At 36.0% G+C, this 16,600-nt stretch overlaps 1 protein-coding gene across 1 annotated transcript; it reads right to left on the reverse strand.

Annotated features, from left to right (window-relative positions):
- Positions 1-5,419: 5,419 nt before the first annotated feature.
- Positions 5,420-16,071, reverse strand: LOC104610481 (deSI-like protein At4g17486). The gene is made up of 5 exons (XM_010277110.3): positions 15,889-16,071; positions 15,332-15,565; positions 7,023-7,310; positions 6,845-6,925; positions 5,420-5,855 (listed from the first exon to the last, which is right to left on the reverse strand). Exons 2-5 carry the CDS (start codon positions 15,483-15,485, stop codon positions 5,716-5,718), a joined length of 663 nt encoding a protein of 220 aa, XP_010275412.1. The 5' UTR covers positions 15,486-15,565; positions 15,889-16,071; the 3' UTR covers positions 5,420-5,715.
- Between the last annotated feature and the right edge of the window lie 529 nt (positions 16,072-16,600).

The following is a 16,600-nucleotide window of genomic DNA, read 5'->3' on the forward strand; positions in this document are numbered from 1 at the left end:
TGTAACCACGGATCAAGTGCTCATAGCTAAAGATTACTTACTGAAATAAAGTGTAGCCACAAACTTCAAAAGTCCGTAGCTATATATCATGTTTTAGCCACGGATTTTTATGTCCGTAGCAAGATTACAGTAGCTATATACTTGTTTTCTTGTAGTGACCTACACAAAATCTTCTTGGTGGGGTTTAGAAAAATAGCTTGTGGACCCCCTGCAAGTTTAAGTGGGGGAAAATGGAGGTAAGAGTGGAGCATTACAAACTTTGTTCATACTTTTTTAGCAATTAAAATTTCTCAAAGAAGTAATTTAAACATCAAGATTCAAAATTTATGGAAAAAATTAAAAACTTTGTTGTATATAATAAAGTTCTTTGTGGGGGGAAATGAGGCCAGGAGTGGAGCATTACAAACTTTACTCAAGCTTTCTAAGTAGTTAAAACAAAAGCACTATGAAGGTGTTAATTCCTAATGAAACATCTAGGCATTAATGCCAGGAGAACCTACGTGTTTATTTTAATGTTATCTTTGTTAAACATTCTTTTTATTGCTTCTATTATGAACTATTTCAGTTACATGAAGGGGAATAATACAATTATCTTGGCCCAATAAATGTCAAGTGTTCCTCTATTACAGATTGTATTAACGAATCTCATCTAGGTGACCATCCAAATCCTTACTATGAATTTAACAGCAATGTGACAACCTTCTGTCCTTAGCAACTCAAGTACATAGTTATGTCAGCTACCAAATTGGCTAAATTGTACAGCAGAACTGAGATTGAATTTATTGAAATTAAAGCATCATTGTGAAAACGTAATGACAATATTTATTTTCTTTTGTATTTGACAGACACAAAGACAGTAATCTAAATGCTATTGCAAATGCTTACCGAATGTAAAAATTCGTAATAGTTGATGACAAAAAAACTTCAGGACTAAGGCATTTAATGTCTAAATAACAAAGTTCCACAGATTCAAGAGTGGAGCATTACAAACTTTGTTCATGCTTTCTAAGCAGTTAAAACTTTTGAAGTTCAAATGTCAATATTCAAAATTTATGGAATAAAAAATTCAAAATGTTGCTGCATATGAAGTTCTTTGTGGGGGAAAATGGAGCACTCCAAGCCCTACTTATTCTTATTGGCTGGCCTCTTGCCTTAGAAAAACTTGGTAAATTACATAAAATAATTAAAAGAACTAATTGCAAAAAAAAAAAAAAACAGAAAATGAGGACTTGTTGAGGGGAGAAGTTATCATCATTAATAATTATTTTAAATCTTTGTCGCAGTTATAATGAATTTTGGCTCATTCTTACAATTGTGATGGTTATTATACTGATTTTTGCTTCTTATGACAAGTTTGGACAAATTATATATAATTTGTATGTTTCAGCCCTTGATGTGTTTCAGTCCTTCTTGAGCTAAACTAAAGAAGGGGGGAACTAAAACATAGAGGGGGAAGGGGGGATGTGTTTCAGCCCTTGATGTGTTACAAAGTCCAAACTTAAATTGTTTGATGAATGATGGAGAAATTTACTTATATTTGCCAAATTATTTCTTATCTCCTTGGAGTGTAAATCAACATTATATTGTTTATGATTTTACCACTAATGCTTGTGTACATGTTTTTTGCACAGACGTCAAGTAATATATACAGTATGAACATACACCATGGTGGTTACTTTCTGAACCTACCACTAATGATATACACTTGTTGTGATGTCTTTATTAAACATAATGTTGATGTTGACATATTATCATTCATTGAAATACAGTTATTGGTGAAAAACCTTGGTTACAATTCGATTGATGAGGTATATTACAGGAGGACGAATGCAAGTATAGATGATGGGTTGGTAAGGTTGAAATGTGATGGGGATATATTAAAGATGTGTAAGGTTCATGAGGATTGTAGACACATTCATATATATGTGACAAGGTGTAAGAGAGTTGATGTAGGGTTGTCACAAGCAGTAATGTCATAGATGTTTTTCAAGGGTTGATTCATCTAGTGCTGAACCACCACCTCCACCACCATTACCATCCAGTTTAGCTGATAATGTGAATGAAGTTGATCTTGATGCTGATGTTGTCTTTTGGTTTGAATATGGGTTTGATAGAGTGATCATGATTTTGAATTGGAATGTGAGGTGAAAGAAGAATTGATAGCTGAGTATGATGTTGATGATTGTTTTGAGGATGAGGCTGAGGATAGTGATGTCACCAGGAACCCTGGTGATCCTGTTGACAATGTTGAAGCAATTGTTGGGTTAGACTTGCTAAACAATAACTTTTAAGAAGTGCATGATCCCAATTAACATCTTATCAGACTTGCTCTCTAAAGTTTTCACCCAGTCATTCAACTCACCTAGAAACTTTTCTAGCTCCCTCACACGGCATGCTTGGGCATCATCATTGCACATATGTGAACTCACCTCTTCTAAGTGATTGATGGAAACGACTCATTCAAAAAAACTACAAGGCTTGACATTTGGTTGTTTTCCCAAAATGGCATGAAATACCTTTTTTTAAGACAATTAGGAACAATGGCCATGTTGCGAAGAAAGTGACCATCATGTCACTTACAACTTTGTGAGAGCATGTATAAAACAGCTTCTGTGGGTTTGAATCCGTCTCAAAAACCCTAATGACACTTTTTTCGACAATTACAAAACTTTGTCTCAAACATCAAATTACTTGGTGATTGTAATGTGAAAGTTGAGTGTTCACTCATTTCTACAATAAATAATTTCTTTCATTAATATTATATTTCATTTTACTTAATGAGAACTAATCTACAATTACTGAACAATGAATTTCCTTAGTATTAATCTTCATTAAAGATTAAATGAGAAAACTTCATGAAGATTAACATTAATGAGAAAACATTAAATAAGAAAACTTCAAACAAGTTCAGTTAACTTCATGAACATTAATCAACCTAAAATTAGCGGCACATAACTTGTGCTCCTTCTTGGAAAAATAATATACAAAAAATTAAAAACACAAAAGAAATGACTAAACCATAACATTGTGAATGGTTGTCACACCACCAAACACTATTCATTCATTACTAGAGATGCTACATTGTTTGTTATGCATTATATGTTTAGCGCCAAATGAAAATCAGCACCCTTTAAGGATATCATCATAGGAGTTATAAATATTAAAAGCTACAAGGAAAGTTGTAACAATCTTGAAAATCGTTTAATAACTATTAAAGAGATTTAAATGTTTAATAATGGTTTAAAATGACATTAGAAATGTACAAGCATAATAGGTAGTGGTGTGCATATACAAAGTATAAACACCTGAAAGGCATCTCAAGTTGTGAGGAATGTTCTTTATACTATTAGGTATTGCCACAATGCATTTTCCTTGAGATTCACCTTGACATAAGCCTCAAATACTTTTCAAAACACTGCTTGTGCCTACAGAACTTAGTTCTACAAATTCAGTTCAATTAGCATGGAAGGACAACATAAAGGGTATTATTATGATAAAAACTATGGGATGAAAAATAAGTTGAACATTAACATATATACCAAATGAACTAAAAATTAAAATCTTTCAGGGTAAGTGAACTAAAATTAGAGAAAATGGTTTGTTGATACTATTTACAATGGGTTGCTTGTAGTAACCGTTAGGGTTGCTTGCAGTAGCACTACTTGCAATGGGAGGATAAGAATTTCATACTCACATGATCAAAAAAACATATACTAATTAACAAGACATATAAGTAAGTTATTGGCTTAGTTGAAGTTAGTTTTTAAAGATTGAAAAGAAGTTTAAAATAAAAGATTTATAGTCATGCTAGTTGTCTTCGTTCATTACCATAAATAACCAAGGTATTTCATTCAATACCAATGTCAATACTAATGTATTGGAGGTCGCCTCAACCCTAATAGAACTATAGAAGAAGTGAAAACTGATACTAACAGTGATAACCCCTAATAGTGATAACTCACCAAAGTAGGACATCATAAATAACCAAGGTATTTCGTCCTTGTGACTGAAACTCGTGAGGAAGAAATCCCATGCGATTGAAACTCGTGGGGGAGATGTCCCTTGCTACTATAAATCGGAGCTTGGTCACAAAGGAGAAATCCCTTGATTGCAAGGGAGAAATAAGGTGAGAAAATGTATAAAACATGAAAAGAGGGATAAAATTGTCTGAATAGTTATTGCAAGGGCAATATGGAAGGCTAACAGAAAGGGGTCTTTGTCTCACGATCATAGTACATGGGGGTCTTTGTCACAAACCCCATAGTACGGGGGGGTCTTTGTAATTTACCCTATATTTTTTAAATTTGAAAAAAAAAGTCTCTTCATAGGTGACTGCACAAGGCAAACTAAGAAGTAGATATCATAGTTGTCAAGGCGTTGCCTAAGCAACTAGGCGCCCCTGGCTGGGCGCCTCGTCTAAACGCCTTGACTTTTAGCAACTAGGTGCCCTTTTAGGTGACTAAGCACCTGCCTAGGCGACAAAAATGACAAGACGGATGCCTTTTATAATATCGTTTATATTGTTGTATCTTATTAATGTATGTGTTAATACATTTTATCATATGTATATATATATATACAATTATACTTTGTTTTAATGTTTTACTATTGAAATTTAAAAGATCAAAGGGTTTTGAGAAGAAAAAAACAAAGAAATAAAAGAAAGAGAAAAGAAAGAATAGAATAATAAAGTTCTTTTTTTCTATTCTCTTTCTAATTAAATAAAACAGAAACTCCACCTTTGTTTTTTTTTTATTTTACTTTCCATCTTGAATATTTATCATATAAAGTTAATAACCATCTTTAGCTACTAATTAATATGAATTTGCTCTATTAAATACTTATTATAGTAGTATTATTTTTAAAATAATGAAATTAATATATGTAAAAGATTTATATCTTTTAGATGTGATGATTTTCCACATTTTTAGAGTAAACTTAATGTTCTTAATAAAGAGAATTGCTATTTTTTCAATTAGTATAGATGCTGAATGGCATATAAAACTAGTAAACTAGCAAAAGTCAGTTTTTTATATTATAAAATTTTTATCACCTAGGCAACTAAGTGCCCCATTATCCCCCAGAATCGCCTAGATGCTTTGAAAACTATGGCAGATATACTAGGCCGGTAAAAATATAGGAACAATAGGAGGGTAAAACAGGGCATTGCCATGTACCGCTCCTATGTTTTGACTCGATAAAAAAGCAATCAACGAAAGATGTAGCAAAAAGACAAATAAAGAAGGATATTATTGGAACTTAGAAAGTTTGAAAATGGACCGAAAGAGAGAAAATGAAACTCTTTCATTATAGCTTATAGAAACAAAACCAGGGATTGGAGGATTTTATGCATTTGTAAGATTCCCAACATGATCAATCACTAAACCAAGCCATCTCTCTTCAACCCAAAAGCACTATATTTAGTACGGTAAAAGAAGAGCTGTACACATTAATTTCATTAAATCTACGTTCCATATGGCACAAATTACAACTTGCGCAGTAGAATTTGGGAAACAAAAGTATGAATGTACAGAGAAACAAATTTAGGGTAGGGCAAAATATTAGGACCTCGATCCATCACATCAGCGTCCAGCAACAGAGATCTGAGCCTCAGGCCACCCAATCAGAACCAAGAAAATTAAGTGCCAATTGATACAATTCAGATAAATAGTTACTGGTACAAACAACAGATACAAGATTGAAGTACTAAAAGAATCACAGGACCTCCTGTGCAAGCCTAACTGGTTTTTCCCTTAGAAATGCCACATCACCATTTGGCATTGTTAGTAAATGATGGTCTGCTTCCTCTTCACTCCCTGCTGATGGTGATGATGCAACAGATTCTGACTCAATATCTGCATAATCGTATTTTATAAGTGACCAGTCAAAATTGGAGGGCCAAAAGGGGTGTGTGTGAGAGAGAGAGAGAAAGAGAGACAGCAGAGAGAGAGATATTTTGCATGCGCATAAACTTGATTTTCTTGCATGAGACAAGATTGAGAAATGACGAAGAAAACTCCACATGGTCATGGAATAGCAAGGGTAATAAATCAGTTGGCCCCTAGAGGTCAAAGAGCCATTGAGTTTGTATGCACCTCCATCATGAACCAAGAACAATGTGTTGAAACCGGTTATGTGGTATACTTGTAGTTCATGATGAAGGCATTTAATAGGCTTATAGGCTCCATGACGCCAGATTCATCATGTGAATGAATAAAAGAAAAAAAGTATAGAACAAAACAAAATAAAATCAAAAGAGGTAGTCCTAGAACCAGCGGCTGGCAAGATGGGATTGGGCTAAGTACCTCAAAGCCTGGCCGAGCCCAACTTGGTCCATCCTGTCCTGGTGCTATCATCATACATATTTAATATATTTTATACACAAGTATGTTGTAGTCTATCGGCATATGCTCTTGCCTTTCATTGGATATATAAACCATGGTTTTCAAAACCGGACCGGACTGAACAGTCGGACCGGAAAAACTTACCCCAGAACAATTATTTCACCAAAAACGGTTGATTTGGTCAGCAAACCACTGACCTGGGCGGCCGAACCATTCAAACCATCCAACACTTTTGGCCGTTTTTAGTTTTTTTTTATTTTTTATTTATTTTTTGTCAGAATGGGCCATCCATTTCGGTTCAAACAGTCGGACCATTCAACCCAGGAACCGCACTGCTGACCGGTTCGTTGTCCGGTTCGGTTTTAAAAACCTTGATATAAACTACAGGATGCACCAAGTTCCATAAGCCAGATGACTGGAGTAAGAATTTTTTTTTTTTTCGTATATCCAATTGACATGAATAAAATCTTTTCGTACATGCTTGAGTAGGAAAAACTCACCAGAACATACGTGATGATCAGGTAGGTGCCTAACTGCTGTTACCTGAATACTTTCTGGTAGCAGACAGTTGCAAAATGAACCTGAAATGACAACACTCTCCAGATTAACAGATAAATGTCAAGAAGCTACTTTGAACACTTGAAAGAAAGCATGGTTGCGAAGTAACTTCTCTCTTACCTAATCTGGCAAGACGATTCACCCAACCAGGAATGCGTTTTCCAGTGAGACGCATGCAAACATCATCGGTAAAATGGTTGCAGTTCTTAGCAATCAAATGATAAGTATCCCCATGATAGTTTCCAGACAGGTGCTCCATGAACAGACGGAAGTCTGAACGGGACATTTCAGTTGTGCCCAATAGCACTGACCGTCTATAAATAAAACCAGGGCAGCTTCTTGGTTCCACTTCAAATATTCCACTTGTTGGGTACTCGTGAGCTCCAAATCCATACTCCAACCCATGTACTGTTTTGTCAATTTGGGAAAAAGAATCTTGTTAATATGCATAATGATGATTCAGCAGTAACAGAAACCATTTTATCAGTCAACTCCACTAAAATACATGACCCATGTTGGTGTCATAAGCCATGTTCAAAAAAAACTCTAAATCAGAAAGAAGAAAATTAGGCATCCCACAATCCCTTTGTATATGCACAAATATCCTTCTTTCTGTCAGCAGTCTTTGATGATGTAAACGTCTGTGACAACCATCTATCACACTAGCACTACATGCATGACTTGTTTTTGCACACCAGAACAGAAATTATTGAAAGGACATATTGGTCAACCTATCTGCAGTACAAACGTGTAAAAAAATAAAGCTAATCACCTGATTGATTGACTTGATTTATCCTTGCAGAAAGATAAACAGCCAAGAATTAACCAAGAATTAAACTTTTAAAAAGAGTAGTAGAGAAATGATTATCCTTGAATTCTCTTCTATTTCTTTTCTCCCATAAACTTGACATGATGACATGAATAACTATTGTCAAAGTCTGATTATACTGGGTTCAACTATTTGGGCCAGGAACTTGCAGCCAAAAATGTCCGGTTCTTAGCAATGTTGATTTGGACAAAGTTTAAGATTGTTTTGGTGTAAAATAGATTTAGATAATGTGGAACCATTTACTATTTTTTCACATTGTTTTTATTTCAGATGGTGATGAGACAAATTAAAGATATAAGATTCCTTGTTGCCACTCCTTATCAAGGAAAAAACATCATAATATTTCAGTCCATTGACAAACTCTGAATTAACTTCCACTCTCACTAAACACTGCATATGCTTCTTGTGGGGGCAGAAAAAAGCTAGTGGCAAAAAATGATGGTATATCAATAGGTGCCTGCCAATGGCTCCAAAAAGTGGTAAGGATGGGTCCATATTTCTGAAGGATACGTGCAAGACAATAAAGAAGTTGTAGGTTTCCCTGTTCGTTGCTTGGCACAGGAAGCACATGTACATGTATGGAGATGGTGACCAAGTTTTCCTTCTAGATTGGAGAATCTCACATGTGTGACTTTGGTGCACAACCTTGTAATAAAGTCCAATTTTAGGGTGAGTTGGACCAAGCCAGATTGCTTTAACTGTGGTGAGAAATTGAGGATTGATACTCCTAGGAAAAGAGGAGCAAGAAAAGATACCATGACTATCTAGAAACAAAATCTACCACGTTCATTGATTGGGCCAAGAAAGACACCATCAGAAAAGTCCAACAGTCCAACTAAATAAATGGCCTCCTTACTCTCAAAGTCAAACAAATGCCTTCTAGAACAAAAAGAAAAAAAAAAAAAAAAAACTTAAAATAATCAAAAGGGGGGCCGTTAAATCACAAGGTGAAATGAGCTCATTTTTAAGGCAAGATAAGGGAATTATTTTATTGAACTTCTTTTTGGGGATTGGTAATAAAAGTAAAGGAATCCATTAAAACAGTAAGCAAAAATAAGTATATAAGAATTGTTACACAAAGAACAAGAAAATAAACAACCCATCCAATTCACCCCTGTACTACCCTAAAATGGTTGAATCCCAAATGCATCTCACTCCCTACTCTTCGTCACTTAGCTAGAGAATCAACTATCTCATCAGTAGATCTGAGATCTAGAGGAACAAGGAGTTTCCATAATCGCATTAGAAGCCAAGAAATTAGCTTCTCTAATAACACAACACAAGTGCCAAGGACCTATACAGTATCATCTAGGTGTCGACTGGGCACTGAACTAGGTGTTTTGGAAAGCTATCACATAAGCAATCAAAAAGACAGGAGGTATAGAATATAGGCACAAACATCTTAATGGAGCAGATAACTAATTATGCACTCTGTATGTATTAACCCATTTCAGTCAATAGGAGTATATTTACAGTAATATAATTACTAGGTTATATATTATTACTATGTGCGTTAATACATCCAATTATATGTTATATATATTATTTATGCTTTGTTTAAGGATTTATCATTAAAACATAAATGATCCATGTTGCCCCATTTTCACCTAGAATCACCAAGATGCCTTAACAGCTATGATAAAATTCTATAATTATGGTTAAACATATATAGTCCGTCTTTGGGAGAGTTAAGAGAGTTTATCTCTCACTTTATTAATCTAATAAATCAGTTTCTGTAAGGTGCCAACCAGCTGGTTGGTAAGGTCTCATACTGGTCATAGCGGAGACTTAGGATCAAATCCTGCCTGCACCTGGTTGGGGGATGGGCTACCCCGTGTAGCCCTTCAAAAAAAAAATCAGTTTCTGTTATTCATAGAAAAAATGGTCATATATGGGCAAATGACACCTCCTCTTTGTTTTTTGACAAATACTTAAACCTATCCTGTACTTTGACCACGGAATAACTCTCCCTTCACATTTCAAATAAATATGCACATTCTTCCATTAACTATCCTGCAATAGCAACATTGAAATTACGACTATTACAAATGTGCATGGTTAACACCACTGTTCCCTTTTCAGATTGCCTGAGTATGGTGTTTCTGCTAATGAGAGAGGTCTAAGTCCAACCCTAATTTGGCCTTTGTTGTTCACTTGATGAAGTGAACAATGAAACCCACTTAAATAAAGTGAATCACCTTTTAGTGGTAATTTGGTAAATCTTTAATACAATAAAATTTCTCATGGGAAAAAATGGGATTTTAAAAAATTTTAAAAATTTAAAGCCTTACATTAAAATTACGACTATTACAAATGTGCATGGTTAACACCACTGTTCCCTTTTCAGATTGCCTGAGTATGGCGTTTCTGCTAATGGGAGAGGTCTAAGTCCAACCCTAATTTGGCCTTTGTTGTTCACTTGATGAAGTGAACAATGAAACCCACTTAAATAAAGTGAATCACATTTTAGTGGTAATTTGGTAAATCTTTAATACAATAAAATTTCTCATGGGAAAAAATGGGATTTTAAAAAATTTTAAAAATTTAAAGCCTTACATTAATGTTTTCTGTTATGACAATTAACAGAAGGAGTGTGTTTGCATATTTACTTGAAAACATGAAGGGAGGCTTTTGCAGAGGTCAAAGTATAGAGGAGGCTTAAGTAATTTACCCAACATATACATATACCATATCCAGTCTATTCCTCCCAATACCCCCGAGTTTCAACTTGCGTAATGACCTTTATTAAGAGCATTGCAATTTTTTCAATTTATACGCATGCTGATTGGTATGTAAAATTAGGGAACTAACCTAGGAATTAGCTTTCTCTTTGCAACAGTTTATTGCCTAGACAGGTACCTATACGATTAGCTGATTAGGTGCTCCATTGTCACCTAGAATCATCTAGATGCCTTAACAGCTATAATGAAATTCCATAGTACTTACATATGGCTAATAACATACACACACACACACACACATATTTGTTTATTCATTTTTGTTACCATGCAATCACCAAATGAGAATTATGTTCCATTTTAACCTAAGGCTGTGTTTGGTTTGAAGGAAAAGGTAGGGAGAAGGGAAAGGAAAACAAACCTGTACAAACTTTGTATAGGTTTCCCTATCTTTCCCTTCCTTTTCCTTCAAACCAAACACAGCCTAGGTTAAAGTGGAACAGAATTCCTATTTGGTGATTGCATGGTAACAAAAATTAATAAACAAATGTGTATATATATACATATATGTTATTAGCCATATGTAACCTACCTTTTTCCTTCAAACCAAACACAGCCTAAGAGAAACCAAGAGAATACACCAAAGATAGATCCTAAGAAAGGATAACAGCTCTGCACAAATAAAATCAACAATGATAACCAGATTTAATTTACCTACAGTTTCTCCCTTCATGGTTCCAAAAGATAACAGGATTTCCTAACAAGCAACTATTATTAAGTTGAATCACTCCTTTTGTTTGGGTTCAGTTGGGGGTGTGGAGGAGCCAATCTAAGGGGTCACTGATCTATAAGATGAGGAATCTACAAAAGACCACTCCCTCACTATGTCATCTTTAGATAAGTCTTCAAACTCTCCCCTGGACCCTGATCTGAGTCCAATTGGCCACCCCAATGGTAATGTTGTCTTTTCAGGCATATTAGGTTTATTCCATGCCTAAGAACATTCTCCAATTACACTCTTCCCAAACAGGTCAAAGGACTGTAGATCTCAAGAGCCTCCATATGATCTTACCTCTAATAGTACAAGTGGGGGGATGATCACTCAAAAACTAACTAATCTGTTTTTTTTGTTATGAACAATAGTAAATTTATCGATTCAGAAGCTGATTTAGAGTTGTGAATTCATACAACATCCCAAGGAGAGGCGTGAGCTGCAGCCCCTCCTTGAATCTTACAAGTAAACTAGGAAAGAAATACAGGAATCACAACTGAGCCCAAAACAATTCTTCCCTATTTACCCCTTGCTTGGCTAACACATCGGACAAAGTATTTGTTGATCTTCTCACCCACTGTACAAAGACCAACATATTCCTTGTCAACCAACTGAATTTCTTCATTTCATTCTTGTAGCGCCATATAGCATCTTTAGGATTTTTCAACCAGCACACCACCACTTTGGAATCCCCTTCAATTATTAGGTGTTGTACCCCCAACTGGTTTGCAAATTGCACCCCTTGTACAGCAGCTAATAGCTCTACCCTAATAGAGTCCTCAACTCCTAAAGGACACGAGTAGAGCAACAAAATCTCTCCCTTCTCATTTCTCAAAACACCCTCCATTCTGAACAATCCTGGATTACCCATGCTACTCCATCAAAGTTCAGCTTCAATGAGCCTTCAGATGGAGGAAACCAGCTTGTAATTGATTTGTCCTTTAGGGGTGAACACCTCGCTACTGCTGACCAATTTCTCCAAAGGTTATTAAAAGATAATTGATGAAAGATTTCCAAAGTCTTCAGCCAAAGTATTGCTCTATGCAGCACACAGTCTTTCAATTCCTGACTACTCCTTTCCTTTTCTTGAAAGATTCCAACATTCCTTTCTTCCCAAAGAGTCCAAATCAGGGCAACACGAGCACATCTCCACATAAGTCTCGATCTTTTCGTAGGCCAAAAGAAAGTAGAATGCTTGAAGAGCATGCGAACTTCTGCTGGTAGACTCCAACTACTCCCAAACAACGAAAGTAGCCAAGAACAAAGGTCTGCAGAAAAGGGGCAAGATATTAGTAGATCATAACAATCCTCACCGTGAGCTCGACAGAGGATACACCAATTGAGAGAAATATAGAGGAAAGGTTTTCTTTTTTGTAGGTTATCTAGAGGGTTTACTTTCCCATGGAATACTTCCCAAAAAAATGCCATAATCTTTGGGGCCTTGGGGGAACTGGCCTGCAAATCAGAGAGAGATTCAATTTCATCATCCCTTAGTCCTCTACGAAACCCAAAATCCCAATTAGGAGCCAAGAGTGTTCCCAATGGTGAGACAAATTTTGAGACCACCTCCTTTTTATACAAAGAAATAGAAAATAGCAAAGGGAAAAGGTCCTTTAAAGGGGTGTCTCCTACCCAGATATCCTCCCAAAAACGAACAGCATTGCCAAAACAAACTTCATACCTGATAAATTTGAGGAATTGAGGAAGGGTGTTGTGAATGGCCTTCCAAGGTGCTGCCAGGTTAGCTTGCTTTGATACACCAGCATCCCATCCATTCTCTAAACTCCCATGAATGCTTCCCACCACCTCATGCCGCAGTCTCTCACTTTCCAATGGCCATCGCCACAACCATTTCCCTAACAGAGCTTGATTTTTTTCAGTCACCCTCCCAAGTCCCAAGTCCCAAAACTAACTAGCATATTGTATAATGGCTCTTTAACCCACATATCATCATCGTCGTCCAAGACTGAAAAACTCAACAAGGTTTCTAAATAGATCTTAAATAATCTACATAAATCAAATGCCAATAATGGTTTTAAAAAAATCCCCTTGAAAAATTAAAAGAATCAAAGGAATGATAAAGTAGAAAACTAGGTCTTAAGTGAATTGATTTGAATTGCACAAATTGTATAAATCATAAGAGTCACAAATAAAACCATAGGATTCTAACAATAATAGTAAGAATTTTATAAAAGAGGATCCGGACATTATGTTTGAATCAAAACCCCCTTAAAGATTCAAATCATCAATCATATTGTAAACCATAAGATTTTGACAACTATGTAGGGATAGGAATGCAACTTGGGTTGTATTAGTCCAAATCCAACCTGGAAAAAAAAGGTTGAGCTAAGTTATATGTTGAGTTAGGGTTAGCGTTGAAGAATACAAACCTGGTAGAACTTTGGGTTGGGTTAGGGTTGAAGCCTTGGGCAACCCAACCATCCCAAACCTGACATGTCTTCATATTTGCATATACAAATATCATATAAACATGTGTATATGTACATATGCATGTATTCAAGCATCCATGTATATATCCATGTATTATGTATCAATAACTTTAAGTTTAAAGGCAAAGACTTTTAATGCAGCATAAGTATGGTACTAAAGCACCATAACTTTGTCTCCATATATTGTTTAAACTTAATTGGCCGATACTAAGTTCAATAAGTGAGAACTTTTTTTCTTTAATGCAAAAGAAGTGCAATAAATTGGGCAAACCCAAACCAAATACAAGCTCAATCATCAAATTAGATATCAGCCCATATCGGCCAATACATATCATATTGGGAGCTTCCCGATATGCCCCTACAGAGGGTGTATCGAAGTTTTGACCGGTTCAGGGGGTGGACCAACCCCTCTGAACCGGATTTGAAAAAAAAAAACTAAAAAAACTACCGATACTGCCCGATACACCTCTACCAGCGTATCGATATTTTGAACCTTGGAAAGAATAAAATTGAACATCGATGGTTGCTGCCACAGAAATCAAAGAGCATATAGAATAGGTGTCATACTCAAGCACCATGCTGAAAACATCATACTTAGCTATCGAGCCCAGCAGTAATGACATAACCTTATTTGACACTGTTCAAGGCCTTGGACTAGTTTACTCTGGGCTGATATGGTATGATTTTAGAAAAGAACAGTCAAGTAGTGATTATTGATTAACTGGTTCTCCTCTACAAAGGCTGTCCTTGGTCTTTGAGAAAAACAAAATACTTATTTTCATCTCTGAACTATTCATTCAGATGGGTTCCAGGATCCATGGATGAGAGCGCTGATGCTCTAACTTGGAAAAGGGTCAACAAAGCGGAGCTGAAGATTGATTTGGGGGCACTGGACCTCGGGACTAGAAGTGCAGTAGTAACTTTCTACTGAATGCAATTCTATATCAACCTTAGGCTATTTGTGCAGTATCCCATTTTCCTAATTCTTTGGAAGGTGGGCCTTTTCCTTTTTCATCTCACCAATAAAATCATCTTTCACTGTTACCAATAGCAATAAGAAAATTACCGAGAAGAGAAATAGAATACAACCTTGGAAAGGTCTCCCTAAAATCTCACACTTAATGACAAACTAACAGGATTACCTCTGATAAAATAGAGGATGGGAGAATGAGAAATGGATTTCTAAGGGAAGAGCAGAGCAGCTCTTCTTTCTAAACCCACGTCCTATACATTTCCATTCAAACTATGAATCCTCGTTATCATAGAACATAGATAGCTACTGTTTATCAGAATCTGCAGGGAACTTCTATTGAAACTTACCTAGTGATGAGGTGTTCTATCCTTTTAATCTACCTAGCAATGAAGGATCTCATTCAACTACAGCAATTAAAAACTTCATTCACAATTAAACTCTCATTCTGTTATCCAAAAAGAGAACTTCCGCATTGATGGGTTTGTTCTCACCCTTAGTTATCCGCCCTCCTTGCAGGAAGGAGCGAATTTTTTTCCCTTTTATCAGGATAATTTTTACAGAAAACAAAAAGAAACGAAGAACAAAAGAAAACTCATACTGCATTATGAAAACATCCTCCACGACAGGATAACTAATGCTTAAAGAAGCAACCATAAATGTCTAGCCTCAACCAAACAAGAAATCAAGTTAATAACTAAAGAGTCGAAAAAAAAAAGGACTCTCATACGTTCTATTCCTGAGTGGAAGATTCCAAGCCCGAACCAGTAGAGGTAATTGTTTACAGGAGTGAGGTCATAGACATTAAGGTACAGTTCAGCACGGTCGTTGCCTCCATTACTCTGATCCGACGACGACCCCGAGTTCAACCAAAACGAGCGCATGGTACAAATGCACAGCCTCAATTGTCACAAAAATTTCTAAATTTCCACCATTAGCATCTTCCGGTAAGGAACCTAAATCCCTGTACAAACAATTCAACAAATCAACGACGTCTTCAACTTCCGAGTTCAAAAGTTCGAATCCTAAAACCAAATCAGAAGTACAAAAATTAAAAAATTAATAATAAAACAAGAAAATAAAGAAAGAAAGAAAGAAAATATAAAACACAATTTCCACAAAAACAACTTCTGGAACCAAAGCTGAAAAAAAAAAACATCCATTCAAAACCAAAACATTTAAACCCCAAATTAGAAACCGAAGATGGATTGGAGTAAGATAACCCTAGAAAATCAAAATGCGTGATCGAATTGAAGCCATGACAGGGAATTTTAATAGAAGGCGAACCTTGCGAAATGCAAGTTCAAATTTGCTCTCGCACTGCTTCTGGAACGAAAGAAGAGTGGTGACGTCGCCCTCAAGAACTCCGATCGGCGAAAAAGGAGCGAGTTCAAGCGCTCTTTCTATTCCCTGGTAAGAGCGCGAGAGGACGACGATTTTAACTGCTTATTCGATTTTTTTTTTTTTTTTAGAGAAATGAGCTGCTTATAAGTTATAAGAATAATTTTTTTAGATTAATAATTAATGAAATATGAATATAAACAAGTATGCCCTGGAATATGCAACTATTCACGAAAGTACCACTACACCATTTTTTTCTTTTATATCAGTTTCTTAGGCTCTTATAGCAAGCTGGACCGATTCATTTTTAAAGATTGATTAAAATTTGTAATTAAACAAAAGATTTTGGGGAAATTAGATTCCTAATACAGGGTATAATCATCCTTTTACTATTGTTGGGAAGACTCGTTTAGAAACGTTGACGTATTAAATGTATGTCGGAATTGGACCATTGTTATTGAAGGGTCCCACCACATGACTGCGATGTTCGAACCGTTCATTCGCTGGGGCCGTCCACCTTTTCACGGACTTGAATGGCTTTGTCTCTCCTTTTGTTGTCGAACAGTTTGACTACGAGGAGTTTCTCGTCGTTTGAGTTGTGTTTAGACCTGTTCATGGGCCGGGTACTCCGACGGGCTGGCCCGGCCGATCCGTTATA

This window comes from Nelumbo nucifera, chromosome 1 (genome assembly GCF_055504915.1).
Source record: "Nelumbo nucifera cultivar China Antique chromosome 1, China Antique-T2T, whole genome shotgun sequence".
NCBI classification, from domain to species: domain Eukaryota; kingdom Viridiplantae; phylum Streptophyta; class Magnoliopsida; order Proteales; family Nelumbonaceae; genus Nelumbo; species Nelumbo nucifera.